Here is a 16748-nt window from a genome sequence, read left to right as displayed (position 1 = left end):
ACTGGGATGCTGCAAGGTCTTTAATTAAAAATCATTTTTAAAATGTTGTAAATGTTAACACTGCATTTTGTTATCATACTGCAGATGTATTCAGATATAAAAATTAGAAACCTAATTCAGCGGTTGCTACATAAGAAGATTCACAAGCTGTAATAATATATTCTTTATAGCAGTAAAACACTAGTGAGCTCTCAATTTAATGAACCTGATTTAACAGACTTAGGAAACAGTAGACATTTTCCTCTTCATTAAAAACTAATCATATACCTTTCAACATGCACGTCTCCACTGACTTCAATGCACATAGATTTAAGAAACCTTTAGTATTAACAGACACCCTTTTTCCTCATTAGGCTGTTAAATTATAGGTTGGCTGTACCATGGTATTCCCTGTGCATGCACCAGCAACACTGAAAGAGTAAGGAACGCTGCACACGTGAACTTCAAGCTCCTCAGCTGCATGGCGACAGAGGACATGACACAATGCCCACACTTCTCAAATAATAAAGGCTCTGAATATACATGTCTAGGCTCTGTTTCTTGAGGACTTCTCCATATCTATGTTGTATCCGACACTTCCAAGTTAATTTTGCACAGTTCTTAAGAAGGAGTTTATCCTGGTTCATGATCACCAGGTTTTACCTGGCAAGTTTTATGAGCAAAACTAAAGATAATTTTTAAAAGCTGTGTTATATCCAAGTTATTCAATGTTTCAATGTCTACCCGATTTACTCCATAAAGGAGTAAGGATTTTGTTCAGCACTGCTGCCTACGCCCTCTCTGTGACTGAATATTCCAGCCTCAGAAGCAGGCTATGAAAATCATGTAAGAAGCCAATTTCTGCATGATCCATCTAGGTCAGTGTTGTTTATCCTGACTAACAGCAGTTCTCTAGGGTTTCAAATTGGAGTTTTTCCCAATCTAACTTGGAAATGGAAGAATTGAAACTTGCATGCAAAAGTATGCTGTGTCATTAAGCTACAATTCCATCCCCTGTGTGTCCCTAGTTCCTTACCTCCTGTGCTCAAGTCTTTTAGTTAGTCAGACTGATTCAACTCTGTGGGGCTAAAGGTTCCCTTTAGGCTGCAATACTGGGCTGAGCATTCTCAGCTAATGACTAGTCTAAACCACAACTCAGTCCTTCTGGTACTATTTAACTCCTGCCTCCACAACAGCTTTTCAGTCACAGCCACACATACTCACCTGACCCTGCCTTGCCTACCCTTGCCTCATCTAGCTCTGCCTTGTCTCTACTTGTCCACCCTTGCCTCCTTCAGCACTTGATCACTACCATGGCTTCGAGCACACCTTCTATCTCTGGCATTCTGCTACGTCTGTCCAACCTGGTACCCAAACCTGGCCTTTCACTGACCTCTCTGGCCCTTTGCTTCTTGCCTCTTGATCCAGTACCCTATCCAGGAATGATCATGGGTTTTATTATTCACCGACAAAGGGGAGGACAAAAAAGGCCTGACCATGTTTCCTGCCTTGAACCTCTGTTCCTTGCCTGGCCATGTCTGAACTGGACTAGTACCAGAGGAGATTTTAATTGGCAAGTGCAGCGGCAAACAAAACAGTAGCACAAAATATAGTAAATTGAAATATTTTGCTTAATTCCAACCATCAACTTCTAGTTCAAACAAAAAAAGCCTTGCACTGTTTGTTTCCAAAAGATACTAAGACCATCTAGATACTAGATACCATCTAGATACTAAGAAGATGGAGGCCATCTAGAAAGCAGGGCTGTGGTCTCTGACTCCACCCAAAATGATTTCCTACTCCACGATTCTGACTAGGCAGTGCAAAACACCAAGTCATGCAAACTGATGGTACAGTATATTAATATGTAGTACAGTATTACTAAACAAAGTAGCTTTCATCTATGGACAGGAACTCAAAAGATTATGGAAATTATCTATGCCCTCTGAGGTGTTATATGGTAGATTCAGAGGAATCCTTTCAGAGGTGAGAACATGTGCTTGCTCCTTAGTTGTGGTTGAATCCTTACAACATAAGATTCTGTATTGTCCCCTTTATAAGGACCTCTGGCCTCTCTTGGAAGTAAATGGAAGTCTTGCCCTAATGAAGAGAATAAAAAGGAACATAAACTGTGGCAAAAGAAATGTAAGAAGGTGATAGGGGAGGCCAAGCGAGACTATGAGGAACGCATGGCCAGCAACATTAAGGGGAATAATAAAAGCTTCTTCAAATATGTTAGAAGCAGGAAACCCGCCAGAGAAGCGGTTGGCCCTCTGGATGGTGAGGGAGGGAAAGGGGAAATAAAAGGAGACTTAGAGATGGCAGAGAAATTAAATGAGTTCTTTGCATCTGTCTTCACGGCAGAAGACCTCGGGCAGATACCGCTGCCCGAACAGCCCCTCCTAACCGAGGAGTTAAGTCAGATAGAGGTTAAAAGAGAAGATGTTTCAGACCTCATTGATAAATTAAAGATCAATAAGTCACCGGGCCCTGATGGCATACACCCAAGGGTTATTAAGGAATTGAAGAATGAAGTTGCAGATCTCTTGACTAAGGTATGCAACTTGTCCCTCAAAACAGCCACGGTACCAGAAAATTGGAGGATAGCAAATGTCACGCCTATTTTTAAAAAGGGAAAGAGGGGGGACCCGGGAAACTATAGGCCGGTCAGCCTAACATCTATACCGGGTAAGATGGTGGAATGCCTCATCAAAGATAGGATCTCAAAACACATAGACGAACAGGCCTTGCTGAGGGAGAGTCAGCATGGCTTCTGTAAGGGTAAGTCTTGCCTCACAAACCTTATAGAATTCTTTGAAAAGGTCAACAGGCATGTGGATGCGGGAGAACCCGTGGACATTATATATCTGGACTTTCAGAAGGCGTTTGACACGGTCCCTCACCAAAGGCTACTGAAAAAACTCCACAGTCAGGGAATTAGAGGACAGGTCCTCTCCTGGATTGAGAACTGGTTGGAGGCCAGGAAGCAGAGAGTGGGTGTCAATGAGCAATTTTCACAATGGAGAGAGGTGAAAAGCGGTGTGCCCCAAGGATCTGTCCTGGGACCGGTGCTTTTCAACCTCTTCATAAATGACCTGGAGACAGGGTTGAGCAGTGAAGTGGCTAAGTTTGCAGATGACACCAAACTTTTCCGAGTGGTAAAGACCAGAAGTGATTGTGAGGAGCTCCAGAAGGATCTCTCCAGACTGGCAGAATGGGCAGCAAAATGGCAGATGTGCTTCAATGTCAGTAAGTGTAAAGTCATGCACATTGGGGCAAAAAAATCAAAACTTTAGATATAGGCTGATGGGTTCTGAGCTGTCTGTGACAGATCAGGAGAGAGATCTTGGGGTGGTGGTGGACAGGTCGATGAAAGTGTCGACCCAATGTGCGGCAGCAGTGAAGAAGGCCAATTCTATGCTTGGGATCATTAGGAAGGGTATTGAGAACAAAACGGTTAATATTATAATGCCGTTGTACAAATCGATGGTAAGGCCACACCTGGAGTATTGTGTCCAGTTCTGGTTGCCGCATCTCAAAAAAGACATAGTGGAAATGGAAAAGGTGCAAAAGAGAGCGACTAAGATGATTACGGGGCTGGGGCACCTTCCTTATGAGGAAAGGCTACGGCGTTTGGGCCTCTTCAGCCTAGAAAAGAGACGCTTGAGGGGGGACATGATTGAGACATACAAAATTATGCAGGGGATGGACAGAGTGGATAGGGAGATGCTCTTTACATTCTCACATAATACCAGAACCAGGGGACATCCACTAAAATTGAGTGTTGGGCGGGTTAGGACAGACAAAAGAAAATATTTCTTTACTCAGCGCGTGGTCGGTCTGTGGAACTCCTTGCCACAGGATGTGGTGCTGGCGTCTAGCCTAGACGCCTTTAAAAGGGGATTGGACGAGTTTCTGGAGGAAAAATCCATTATGGGGTACAAGCCATGATGTGTATGCGCAACCTCCTGATTTTAGGAATGGGTTAAGTCAGAATGCCAGATGTAGGGGAGAGCACCAGGATGAGGTCTCTTGTTATCTGGTGTGCTCCCTGGGGCATTTGGTGGGCCGCTGTGAGATACAGGAAGCTGGACTAGATGGGCCTATGGCCTGATCCAGTGGGGCTGTTCTTATGTTCTTATGTTCTTATGTTCTCTTTAGGGTCTTCTTGATAGGAGGATGGGTTGGGAAAAAATTTGGTTTATCCTTTCAGGGGATAATAAAGATCTTCCCGGGAAAGTTGCATTTTTAGGGAATCTATTAAGGTAAGGAGGAGGCAATTGCAAAGAAAGGATAGTATTTTTTTTAACTCATCTACAAGTTTTTATATATGTTTATTGTATGTCTGCTATGCCAATAAAGGTATCGTTGATCTGGAGATTAGTAGAACTCTGAACTCCAACCAGTCATGTGAAGGCAAAGCCAAATTGACCAATTAAATTTACCAATTTTTCTACTACACAATTTCCAATCATAGTAAGATTTGGTGCATCTTTATGGTGGAGGATGTTAAGAGTCTTGAGAGGGTTGCCAGGTTCCTGAAACTGATGGCAAGGTAGAGAGAAATGAATGTGGTTCATTCTCTGATTTGATGTTGTTATGCTTATGTGTTTATCTTCTAATAGTCATATTATACCAATAAAGGTTTACTTCTACTACTACACAATTAGTTGTTTTGCAGTCACCATACATTTTCAAACACATGTTGCAATGTAATCTGGGGTCGATGTCAACCTTGTTTTTGGCAACCCTCAAAAAACATGGCATATCCAAATAGTTGAGACTATGGAGTTCACCAGATTTGAGATGTCTTCAGATGATTGAAATCTATAGAATTTTCCTCTGAAATTATGCAGTGGATGGGAAAAAGCCCCACAGAGGGGAAAATTGATTTTCTCAGTCTCTTCCTAACATAAAAACAAGAACAAGCAGAAAAGCTTGTTTGTGTAATTGTAACCCTTGATTCTCAGCCTTAGAAGATGTAAGTTGAGTTCAGCTGTGTATTTAGGAGCACCATGTATAATTAAGAAGTAGTCCTATCATGTCCACTCACCATTGCCTGCACACCATTCTAGAAACATGAGAAGGCGAGTATTTCCTTGGCACATTATGTAATCTTCTATCAACAAGGGAGCCACTGTAGCTAAGGTAGCAATTGCATGAAGCTGTAATTCTTCATACTGAGCTGCAGACCAGTCAAGCACTCCTGGCTTTTCATTTGGTTTTACATAATGATACAAAGCCAGTATAACCTTACCGTCGTGCAGCAGCTAAAAGGAGATAAGATATAAATATCATTTGAAAGAAAAACAATCCAAAATAACTTTATTATAAAAGTGAAACAAAATATTTGGGCAGCCCAATCCTAATCTGTGCTGTAGTAGGCAGGCTGGCCAGCCTACGCTACATTCAGAGCAGGGTTTGTCCGGGTTGTAGCTCAATTCATTCCCCTTACCCCGTGTTGTGTGGCAGCTGCCCTTATAGGTCTACTCGGATCTGCGCCACCTAAATTGGTGGCACAGATCCAAGTATTCTGATGTAAGGGCTGGCTGCTCAGGAGGGTGGGTTAAGATCTGGCCTAAGTGCCAGATCCTGGTCCCGCCCCCCTCCTGGGCTGGTCCTCCCATTGGCCTGCTCCCCACCCTCTCCCCACCCTGGAGTAGTAACCTCCTCAGACCCTCATGCTGGTGGCTCTCCACTGGTGCAAACTTACTTTGGGCTGGTGCTGCAAGGCCAGATTTGGGCCCTGGAGGCTGTTGCACCTCTGTGTGCCAGTCTGCCAACTCTCCTAGTGGCACGGAAGTGCCTTATGGCACTTTTGTGATACCAGGAGGCCAGTGCAAAGGAACTACACCAGCCAAAGAGCACTTTAGAACTGCGCTCTTAGTAATTTTCTGGCTCTTGTTTCCAGAATCTGTACTGGACATTTATACTTTATGGCAACATTTGAGTTGCAAAGAAATATTCCCTCTATTCTTCTGAAGTTTTTCTTCGGCAAGAAAGTTTACACTGCAGGAGAGGACAACATAATAGGTCCCACTGATAACATAAATGATCCTCCAACTATCACATCAACGCAAATGACTAGCAAGAGTGTGTTCTTATTTACTGGTAATTCTACAGGGCAATTATTACAGTTTATTGTGAGTCTGTAAGATCAGCCAATTATTAAGCATGCTTCGGGATATTTTGATCTCTGTAGTTACACTGAAGTCATGAAGCTCTTGAATGTCTCACATGTCTTGCATAATTTAAGTTTACTCTATTTATAAAAAAGCTAAAACAACAAGATCTTCTACATTAATTCTGAAACTGGGCTGAGTTCAGAGACCTGATTTATATTGTAGGTGGACCACTTCAATAAGTGCTGGCACACAAAAAGATAATCTTGCACGTTTCCAAATATAACCTGGACATGCAGTGTCTCACAATCAAAATTCTATTGTAATGCTAAAACAGCAGTTTATTTCAAACTGCATACTGGTGCACAAAATGACCTTCTTGAGAACATGTTTATAAAGAACTATGTAAACATGAATAATTAAAAATGATTAAATGTTCCCATTCCTACCTGCACAGAACATAAATCTTTTGCTAGTACAGCAAGCATGTTGAACAGCAGCTTTTTCAACTCAAAATCTTCGTAACAGTAAGTGAGTTTGAAGCCTTTTACCAAAGGATTATGACTTTTCACTGAGAAAGAAATGAAAGCCACTTTTACAAACGATTGTGAATCTACATTGATAACTAGCAGTAAAAGTTCATTACTTACCTTCAGCAAAAGTGGCAAATAGTATTAACTGCTTGGCAAATCCAGTTTCCTAAAAAATACATACATATATATTTACAAATACACACACACACACACTGCACTTCACTGGAATTGTTAATAGTTTTCTTTTTGTAATCCTCATAACCCTAAGATCAATTTTAAGAAAATTCAAGAAAGGGGATTCACCACAAAAGAAAGGAGAGGAAGTGCACACCAGACCTCTTAGAATGACTTGCCCTTCACTTGCATCCTTTTGTCAGGTCTCTTCCTCCTGCTGAAAGTTTTTGCTTTCACGGCTGCAACGGGCTCTGCAGGCGAGGGCCGCCTTACACTGGTGTTCTGGCAGCTGTAAAGCGTTTTTCCCCCCTTCCAGGAACGCTAGTGGATCTGGGGTTTAACCTTCCCCCCACCCACTGATTCTTTACTCCAAATCAGTCACTTTTCTGCATATGATTTCCTATTACTAATTATTATTATTGTTTTGCATATCACAGCTGCCCGTTCTTTAGCTGGACTTGGCATTAATTACTAGTCGGGCCCCACCCAGGGGCCTAAGACATCATACTATATTTGCGAATGATGTGTGCTGAACTAAGCAAAGTAGCTTTTTGAATTTGACCGACAGTAATTTTGTCAACATTCAGATGTTTTAAATTCAAGTGTTTTTGGAACTACACGCAGTGTACCAATCACCACTGCTGGTTTGCGCCATAATCTTTGAATTTCAGTTTTTAAAACCTGATATTTACCAATTTTTTCATCATGTTTTACTTTGTCAATTCTACTATCGCCAGGTATTGCTATATCGATGATGGTCACTTAATTTTTTTTCTATTACTGGAATGTCTGGTGTATTGTGTGCCAAAACTTTATCAGTTTGTATTCGAAAATCCCACAAGATCTTCACTCTCTCATTTTCTGTTACTTTTTCTGGTTTATGCTCCCACCAATTCTGGACTGTTTGGATGTTGTAATTTTCACATAAATTCCAATGGATCATTAATTATTATTATTATTATACACTTAAAAAAAAAAGAGTTCTCAAATCCATTTATGGTACATAGCAAAAGAAATGAACAAATTCCCTGCCCCAAAAGAATCAGAAAAGACACAAGAAAACTGGAAAGATGTTGTGCCAGAATAAACAGGGTTCGTTCTCCCTCAGCTAAGTTTAAGAGAATCACCTCCAAAAACTGCTTCTTTACCCAGTTAGGATATTATGTATTATATGATTTCTATAGAATACTAGCTACTCTAAGTATAATGAGAAAATCTATATGCCTATGAGAGGAAGGGCACAATCCTATCCAAGTTTTCAGCAATGATAGAGCTGTGCCAACAGGGCATGTGTTACATCCTACAGCGGGGAGGCAGTCACGGAGGCCTTCTCAAGGTAAGGGAACATTTGTTCTCTTACCTTGGGGCTGTATTGGTGCTGGAAAGCTATTTAGTTCTGGGCACTAAGTTTCTTTTGTTTTGTTACCAAAAGAATGCTCATACCTGTTAAAAGAAAACTTTTGGATTCATAATCTGAGAAAGAAAAGACTAACTCATCAAATTAGGCCAGTGGTTTTCAAACTTTTACCACTGGGACCCACTTTTTAGTATGAGAATCTGCCAGGACCCAATGGAAGTGATGTTATGACCTGAAGTGATATCATCAAACAGGAAATTAACAATCCTTGGCTACAATCCTATCCACACGTACCCAGGAGTAAGTTCCATTTACTGTAATTGTAAAAACAATATACATAGTAGCTTCTTAAAAATACAGAGTAGTAAATTTTCCCCAAATGCAGTCACATACCCTGGTACAATCAAGTCTTAATATTTTTAAAATAAAATATTGAAATGAGTGGGACCCACCTGAAATTGGTTCATGACCCACCTAGTGGATCCTGACCCACAGTTTGAGAAACACTGCATTAGGCTATACATATTGCTCTGTACTTTAAGTGGAAAAAAAATGTATATAAAAATACCAGACAAACATATGTAAAAGATGAGCATCCAGTATAAATGTAAAAACTTGCATTCACTTCATTCAGAACTAACTAGAAAACCTATATTCTAGTTAGTATCAGCATATACTTGGACCACTGTCATATGTGATGTCTGAACGATTTTGTATATTTTCCAATGAGAAAATTTAGATCATTGCTGTGCCTGAGAACAAGAGGCAAACAATTCAAAATGCTTAAATATGAGCATAGATAAAATAAAACCCTTCTTGAAAATAAGACAAATTACTAAAATGGAATAATCTCATACCATAAAACAATGGTCTAATTAAGGTGTAAACCTAATACCTGATGTTCAAAGAAGAATGCACGTGAACACACCCTAAATTGCTGGTAGATTCATTTTACCACCCCATTTTCACTATTCATTATTAATTTTAAACACAAAGAAGTGGCCTGGCTGTTCCATCGACCATGGAACTAGCACAGAAATTTATAACCTTAACAACGCAAGCACTACAAAACAAATGCTAGTTCTGGAACACAAGTCCAGTCCCAAGCCTCTATGGACTACTGGCTGCTACAAAAATGCTTGTCATAAAATAGACATACAGTACTGAAAGTCAAGCATACATACAATCATTGGTGCTCCTGTGTTTTGAGCTACGAGGGTGGCAATCACTAAAATGTCATTCCTCAGCTGACGATCATAATGGCGAGAACCATGTAAAAGTAAGTTCACAAATGCTTCCTTAAGAGCACTAAGGGGGAAAAAATGAAGTCAGTATTTTTTCCTCACAGTGGTTCTCAAACTGATGGGTTGTGACCCACTAACCAAAGAACCACTGACCCTTTCCCCTTAAGGGGTGAGGCGGTGGGGGAGACAGTGGCACGATCCTCAGGATCACACAGCTGCCAGGGACTGAGGGACTTTTTGTTCAACTTTAATCGTAAGTGTAGCCCTTTGATTTATACTGGAAATGGACTGGCAGCCAATGCAGCCCTCTAACCACTGGCAGCCCTCTAACCACCATTAATCCTTACAAATAATGCAGACTTGTCTAGAACAGATTGAACACCATCTCTCTGAGCAGACTATCAACTCACAGAAAGGTCTGAGTCTGATGAGGAGGGCCAGCACATCCATGAGACCAACTGAAGTGGCTGCCTCAGCAGTTTGGTGGATGAGTACCCAAGGTCTGCCTTAGGGCCAAATCCTATCCAATTTTCCAGTGTTGGTGCAGCTGTGCCAATGGGGTGTGCACTGCAACCTGAGATGGGGCAGCAGCCACAGACACCTCTTCAAGGTATGGAATCATTTGTTCCCTTACTTCGAGGCTGCATTGCGGCTGCACTGGTGCTGGAAAGTTGGATAGGATTGGGCTCTTAGTCTCCAGCACCACTTCCTGGAGTTGACCCTCCAGATAAGGAGTAGAAAAACATAAATCAGTGTCCCTAACTTGTGGAGTCTATCCAGACAGATATAACGGTTGATGATAGCAAATACAACTAACAGTGACTGGCTGCCTCCACATCTTTTTCATAACATAGGTAATCCATTAGAGTGACCAAGGCAGTTTCTGTGCTGAAACCACATCTGAAAGTGAACTGAGATGGGTATAGGTGGTGCAAATCTAACGAATATACATATGTATATGGTATTTTATCCTTTATCAATTTTATAATAACATGTTAAAATGTAATAAAAACATTCCTTTATTTGGTCACCTTGCAAGCCTGAGTGAATATTAATAAATGTTTCTTCTGCATTTAAAAAAATGTGTGTCAAATGTAAGATACCACTAAAGTACTAGAAAATTAGCTTATATGCTGTTTGAGTGCACTTAACTGTACACATTCCAGGTTGCTGAGCTGATTAATGATATCTTCCTTGGAGCTTTTTTCTAATAGATTCCAGAGAATTTCTGAGGAACGGAATAGCAGCTGCCCAGAAGGGTCAGCATCATTCATATGAGAACATAATCTTGATGGTGCTTGAGCTTTCATCATAACTTTGCAGTTTGCCTCTGAAACATAACAGAAAGAATAATTAGCTCCCTTCATTCTCGTTTCATGGAAAATGAAAGCAAAACAGAAAATTATTAGGAATAAATATACTTTAAAAATATAAATTATACTAACCAGAAATGGAAAGATGCTGCAATGTTTTAATTATCCATAATTTTTCAGAAAGTTGGTTTTCAACTAGTGCCAATGACAAGACTAACGTTTCTGCTAAGCCTCCTAATTCCACCATTTGTCTTTTATAGCTTGCACTTATTGATTGGTAAACTGCATAAATAATAATTGAAAGAAGTCATATTACAAAAGTCATGTTAGCAATAACTGAAGAGAACATCATCACAGAAAACTGTACAAAAACTGCCTGTAGCCAATTTTGCAAATAAAATTAATTTCTAACACGTTTATATTAAAGCTGGTGAGAATCAGAGGCTTGATGTTTGAATTAAATGGTATCTGAATATAATGGGGTGGATAAAAACCATGTTTCTATTTTTTTAAAAATCCGATTAAATTTTTAAACCAATTATTTCAATTATAGTAAATGGGTTGTAATCAAAGAATGTTCCTAACAGAGTGATCCTAAACATCTCTACTCAGAAGTATCACTGTGTTCAGTGGGGCTTACTCCTTGGTAAGTGTGCATAGGATTGTATGTTTCATTGAAATTAATGGGTCTTCAATGAGTCATGATGGGCAGCCCAATTGTGAGCTGCCTGGAGTGCACGGCTGCCGCCACATCCTGTGCGCTGCAGTCTGCTGCAGGTAGCTTCTCAGGAGAAAGGAACTTTCGTCCTCTTCCCTCGGGTAAGGGAAGCAGCCCCGCAATGGGGCTACTCACTTTACCGCTGACCATAAGGTTGGCGGTAAAGTAAAGGAGTTTGTGTAGGGCGCGGAGCCCTACACGAATGGACAGGATCCGGTGGAGCTGAGCTCCACTGGACCCACCTCCTGCCTCCCCGCTCCCTCCCCATCTCTCCACCCCCCACCTCCCCGGCACGCCTCCCTCCCACCCTCTCTCCATGAGACCGCCGAGCAGTGGAGGACGGGTGCCTGCCCGGCGCTATCCTAGTGCTGGCCAGCAATGGGCTAGCACCGACGTTGGCCCGGCAGTAAGCCTCACAGATGTGCCTTATGGCACGTTTGCGACAGCACACTCCAGTGGAAAGCCAGAGTGCCTAGCTCAGGATTAGGCTCTAATTTTTCTCCATTGATTTCTATGGTGGTTAGTCAGGATTCACTTTTTTAATATACAACCCAATGTGTCCTTTTAAAAAAAATCACATAGAAAAAATTTGCTACAAACCAAGTCTGAAAAAGTTATCTGACTACATCAAAAACATCAGAAAGCAATAATTTGGCACCAGTGGCATCTGGGGTTCTTCTGCTAGTCCTTTTAGTGCTGCTGAGGTATTGCCTTTCCAGAATAACCACATAGCTCTACAATTAATACAGTGCTTTATTATCCAGCAATGCCATTCTTCATGGCCAAGAACCTCCTATAATGCTTCCTCAGAATGAAGTTCTATTCAGCATAGGTTCTTTCCAAAACTAATTTAATGCCTCCTCTTAACAGCTGCGGCTGATTTTATTGCTTCCCAATTAAGAGTACTGGGTCACTAGTACTGAATAGCCTCTGATTTGCTCTTTGAATGGCCTCTCTGGCCCTTGGGCCCATTCTTCTCCCACACAGAAGAAATAAAATAATATAAACAGCAATGAGAGGAAATAAGTACGTAATTAAAGATTCCCTCCTTCAAGAAAGGAAACTACTAGGACAATTCAAAAAAGTGACTCAAGGGGCAAATCACTGGTTATTCATCACAATTCCCCTGACTATATTGAGTAAGGAAGCTCAGAGTGGCTAGTGAATTAGTGCCCAGAGATTCATGACTATCCCCATATTTCCCCTCTGAATCCCCTAGTGATTTCTTTACCTGTGGAGGAGGTAGGCTTTAGCTATTTACTTCCTTTTATTTAAAAAAAAATATTGTTTTAAAATTAGTGAAACAGTGCTATTATATAGTGTTACTCTGCCATTAAAAAAAGAAATTTTTAAAATAGGATTTTAAATAGGAATTTTAAAATTTTAAATAGAAACTGCATTTGAAGGCGAAATCTGAAGGGCCATTTACATCACTGGAAGTGTCCCGGCTGTGTAAACAGCTTTACAGCGATTGCAGATGTGATAGTGACAGTGGCAGCCACCTCAGGAGACAAGCGACCAAGTCCAAACTACGATGGATAACTGATGCCCACTGCCACCAGTAAGTTCATTCAGGGGTCAGGAGGCAGGCAGTGAGGGGTGGAATGGGGATGAGCAGAATGGGCAGTGTTGGGATAGGGGAGGCGATGATCCACTTTCACTAGTCAATGGAGACTTGATTCAGCTATAGAGCTGGCACAGGTCTGAGTTAACCAATGGCAGCTGCTGGGGCTTACTCTGGGGCAAGGGAACAAATGCTCCTTTAGCCTGAGAAGTCCTCAACATGCTGAAACTTCCTTGAGAGATACAGTGGAAGCTGAGTTGGCACCACTGCATCATTGTATAGAGAGTTACAAAGGATTGGGCTGCCCACCAGTTATTTACATCATCCTGTTTTAAATCAATTCACCCTGAAAAGCACACAATAGTAGCTGCATTGATAGACAAGAAGACGACCCAGAAGGAGGGATGCCCAAACTAAAGCGAGAAACTTATATTGGCAAATGTTGGGTAACTTCTCCTAAAGTTATCACTACTAAGAGTATATGCAGTTCAATTTGGACCTTTACTAGAGATGAAAATCTTGTTCCCACAATGAAGGAATAGGTTGATGTATCTTCCTTCACCATACACATAACTAGAGGTGTTCTTAAATGTTTTTATTTTTTGACAGTATATGTTAAGCAGCATTATGTGTTTTTACTTTGCTACCATCGAAAATATCACACCTCTGATAATTACATAATGTGTGCTAGAGATTTGCAGACATCTGAATGCATGGAGTCCTGGATCATGTGATTCGTCCTTCCTATGAAAAAGGGGGAGTGGGGTTGAAAACTGGCAGCAGGCATCCATACTGCATGCTCATGTTATATGTTGCATTATAAGCGTGGCAGAAGGAGTTAACTTGTGTGCTCCTCCAAAACAGAATAAGGATCTCAAGGCTATGATAAAGTAACTGACTACTTTTTATTAAGTAGGTATTAAAAATGTACCATTAAATATAAATAAAACTGTACCTTCAAATTCTTTCTTTGGTGGCTCAGCATGATAGAAGCTAATAACACACTTGCAGATTTGTATCCTTACTTGAGAACATGGCACCCTCATTAAGTAACCTGAATAAACAGACAAATTGTGATATGCATCACTATCAATTGTGTGAATTTGTGCCATTATTGTAACATAATGTAACAACACAGTCCTGGAACGTGCTGGAATCCCTAGCATGTATTCACTGCTGAAACAGAGACGCCTGCGTTGGCTTGGTCATGTTGTGAGAATGGATGATGGCCGGATCCCAAAGGATCTCCTCTATGGAGAACTCGTGCAAGGAAAGCGCCCTACAGGTAGACCACAGCTGCGATACAAGGACATCTGCAAGAGGGATCTGAAGTCCTTAGGGATGGACCTCAACAAGTGGGAAACCCTGGCCTCTGAGCGGCCCGCTTGGAGGCAGGCTGTGCAGCATGGCCTTTCCCAGTTTGAAGAGACACTTTGCCAACAGTCTGAGGCTAAGAGGCAAAGAAGGAAGGCCCATAGCCAGGGAGACAGACCAGGGACAGACTGCACTTGCTCCCGGTGTGGAAGGGATTGTCACTCCCGGATTGGCCTTTTCAGCCACACTAGACGCTGTGCCAGAACCACCTTTCAGAGCGCGATACCATAGTCTTTCGAGACTGAAGGTTGCCATTACAATTGTAACATGTATTTCTTCTCAGTATTTTACAGTAAAGCTGTCGATTTTGAGATCTGATAAGGGGTGGAGGTGGGTAGAATACCTTGGTATAGTAATCCATACCACAGGAAACAGTAGAAAATTAGAACAACCCCTCTACTTTTCAACAAAGAAAGAAAATCCATTCTGCCCCATTAGATCAGAAAGCACAGCCTTCAGCATACAGTGCTAAACTTGAAACACAGAAAACAGTAAAGAAAACAAAATAGGGCTGGCTTCAAAAACATAAGAATAAAGGAACAGCCCAATCCTACACTTATGACAGTGGAGCAGAAGTTCCAGTGTTGCAAATGGGTATGTGAAGGTGTGTACAGCCATTTTGGAGTCACCACTTCAAATGGCAGCAGGGTCAGTGGCTGACAGCCTCTGCTGGCTGTGCACAGGAGGAACGGGGAGGCGGAACCTAGCAGGATCAAGGGAGGGAGGGGGTGGATCCTGATTGCAGTGACTTGCGCTAGGATCCTATCCCCTTCCCTTACTATCCTTGGACATACATCAAGCACAGTTACATAACTACTTGCATGACTGCCACCCCCGCTGCAGGACGCAGTGCACACTCTGTTGGTGTAGCAAGATAAGTCTTTCGTTGTTGCTGCATCAGTGGGGCGGGGGATTAGTTAGGACTGAGTTGTAAGTAGGATACCTTAGATAAAATAAAACCTGTACAGAACAAGCAGGGTGACCAGATGTCCTCTTTTTAGCTTTGTGTCCTGGAAAAGAACTTAAATGTCCTCCTTTTCCCTTTGAGCGACCAGCACATAGTCTTCTTGCAATTAATAAAATATATGTAATTAATTATACATAATATAATACACTTATACATAATATAGTTTTAAATGTAATAATAAAATGTAGTATTTAAATTAACCACATGAAATCAATATACAAGTGTTTTTAGCTTTTATTTTGCTGTTTCCTACATTTTGGGGGATGCTCTACATTTTGGGGTGCCTTGTCCTCTTCTGTGGTTATGACATCTGGTCACCCTGGGAACATGCAAATCTATCAGGTAATTTCTGGAACACTACAGTTGCCCCTCCACCATCTGTATCATCAGGGAGCAAGTCTGTGTTAGGGGTTGGAGTATGACATTTCAATGGTTTAAAGTGCTTACCCTGCCAGCATACAATCATTTAGTAGAGTTCAGGCTCTACTAACTTGGTAATAAGCCCTGCAACCCAGGTCCAGTTGGAAGATGCCTTGCCTCCCACTTGTCTCTTGCAGTTTTCCCCCTTCCTGCCACCTGTCTCACCTCTTTCTCTTTTCCCCTTTGCTTCTCACCTTCTTCTCAAGGTTTCCAGATCCCCATTCATCTCTGCCAATCACCTTCTCTCCATTGTCTTCTCCCATTGCTCCCTATCTCCTCCTTTGTTTTGTTTTCCACTCTGACTCACTCTTTATTTCCATGCTCTCTCTGCAGTTGAACCTCCCTGCTCTTGCTCCAGTCACTTCTAGCTATAACTGTTGTCAGCTGGGACATTACTGGCATCCAAGCTAGCCTTGGCACAGGCAATGACCACATCACACTGCCTTTGAGCTGCACCTTGGTCTGAAACCCTGCAGCTGTACCATCATTCTTGGAGGGCATTGGATCCTACAAACACAAAGATATGTCTACAAAGTCTGTGAGAATGTGCATGTACACATAGAGTCTAAAATTACCCAATTGTGCAATTGATTCTTGAACTTCTTTGGCATAGTTTGCTTCATCAGATAACTTCTTTTTATAAAATGGTAACCTACAAAATTTAAAGAAAATTGTTATTGCTATCTTTACAGCCCAATCCTAAGCATGTCTACTTAGAAGTAAGTCCCATTAGAGTTAATGGGGCTTACTCCCAGGAAAGTGTGGATACGATTGGGCTGTCAGTTATTTAAACTTATTTATTAGTTATTTAAACTAGTAAGTAGTTATTTTCAAAATACCCTGTGTAAAATTCTATTCATGATATCGATATCACTATGCAAACAATTTTCATAAAATGTGTAAGAAAATGAGAATCGTTTTGTCAGGATAATTATTTGTGGCTCATCTGATTTTGATGGTATCTTCCAGGACAATAAAAATGT

At 41.3% G+C, this 16748-nt stretch overlaps 1 protein-coding gene across 1 annotated transcript in view; it reads right to left on the bottom strand.

The window, feature by feature from the left end:
- The window catches only part of CFAP69 (cilia and flagella associated protein 69), a 39540-nt gene that overhangs the window by 14390 nt on the left and 8402 nt on the right, over positions 1-16748 (bottom strand). Inside the window, exons 5-12 of the mRNA XM_066628505.1 lie at positions 16341-16417; positions 13960-14058; positions 10855-11004; positions 10562-10739; positions 9350-9473; positions 6752-6800; positions 6551-6672; positions 5033-5249 (exon numbers count right to left, since the gene is read on the bottom strand). Coding sequence (XP_066484602.1) covers positions 5033-5249; positions 6551-6672; positions 6752-6800; positions 9350-9473; positions 10562-10739; positions 10855-11004; positions 13960-14058; positions 16341-16417 — 1016 coding nt within the window. The remainder of the gene's footprint in view (positions 1-5032; positions 5250-6550; positions 6673-6751; positions 6801-9349; positions 9474-10561; positions 10740-10854; positions 11005-13959; positions 14059-16340; positions 16418-16748) is intronic.

Source organism: Tiliqua scincoides, chromosome 5 (genome assembly GCF_035046505.1).
Source record: "Tiliqua scincoides isolate rTilSci1 chromosome 5, rTilSci1.hap2, whole genome shotgun sequence".
Lineage (NCBI taxonomy): Eukaryota > Metazoa > Chordata > Lepidosauria > Squamata > Scincidae > Tiliqua > Tiliqua scincoides.
Note: the sequence above shows the minus strand (reverse complement) of the source record. Positions and strands in the feature narration are given on the sequence as shown.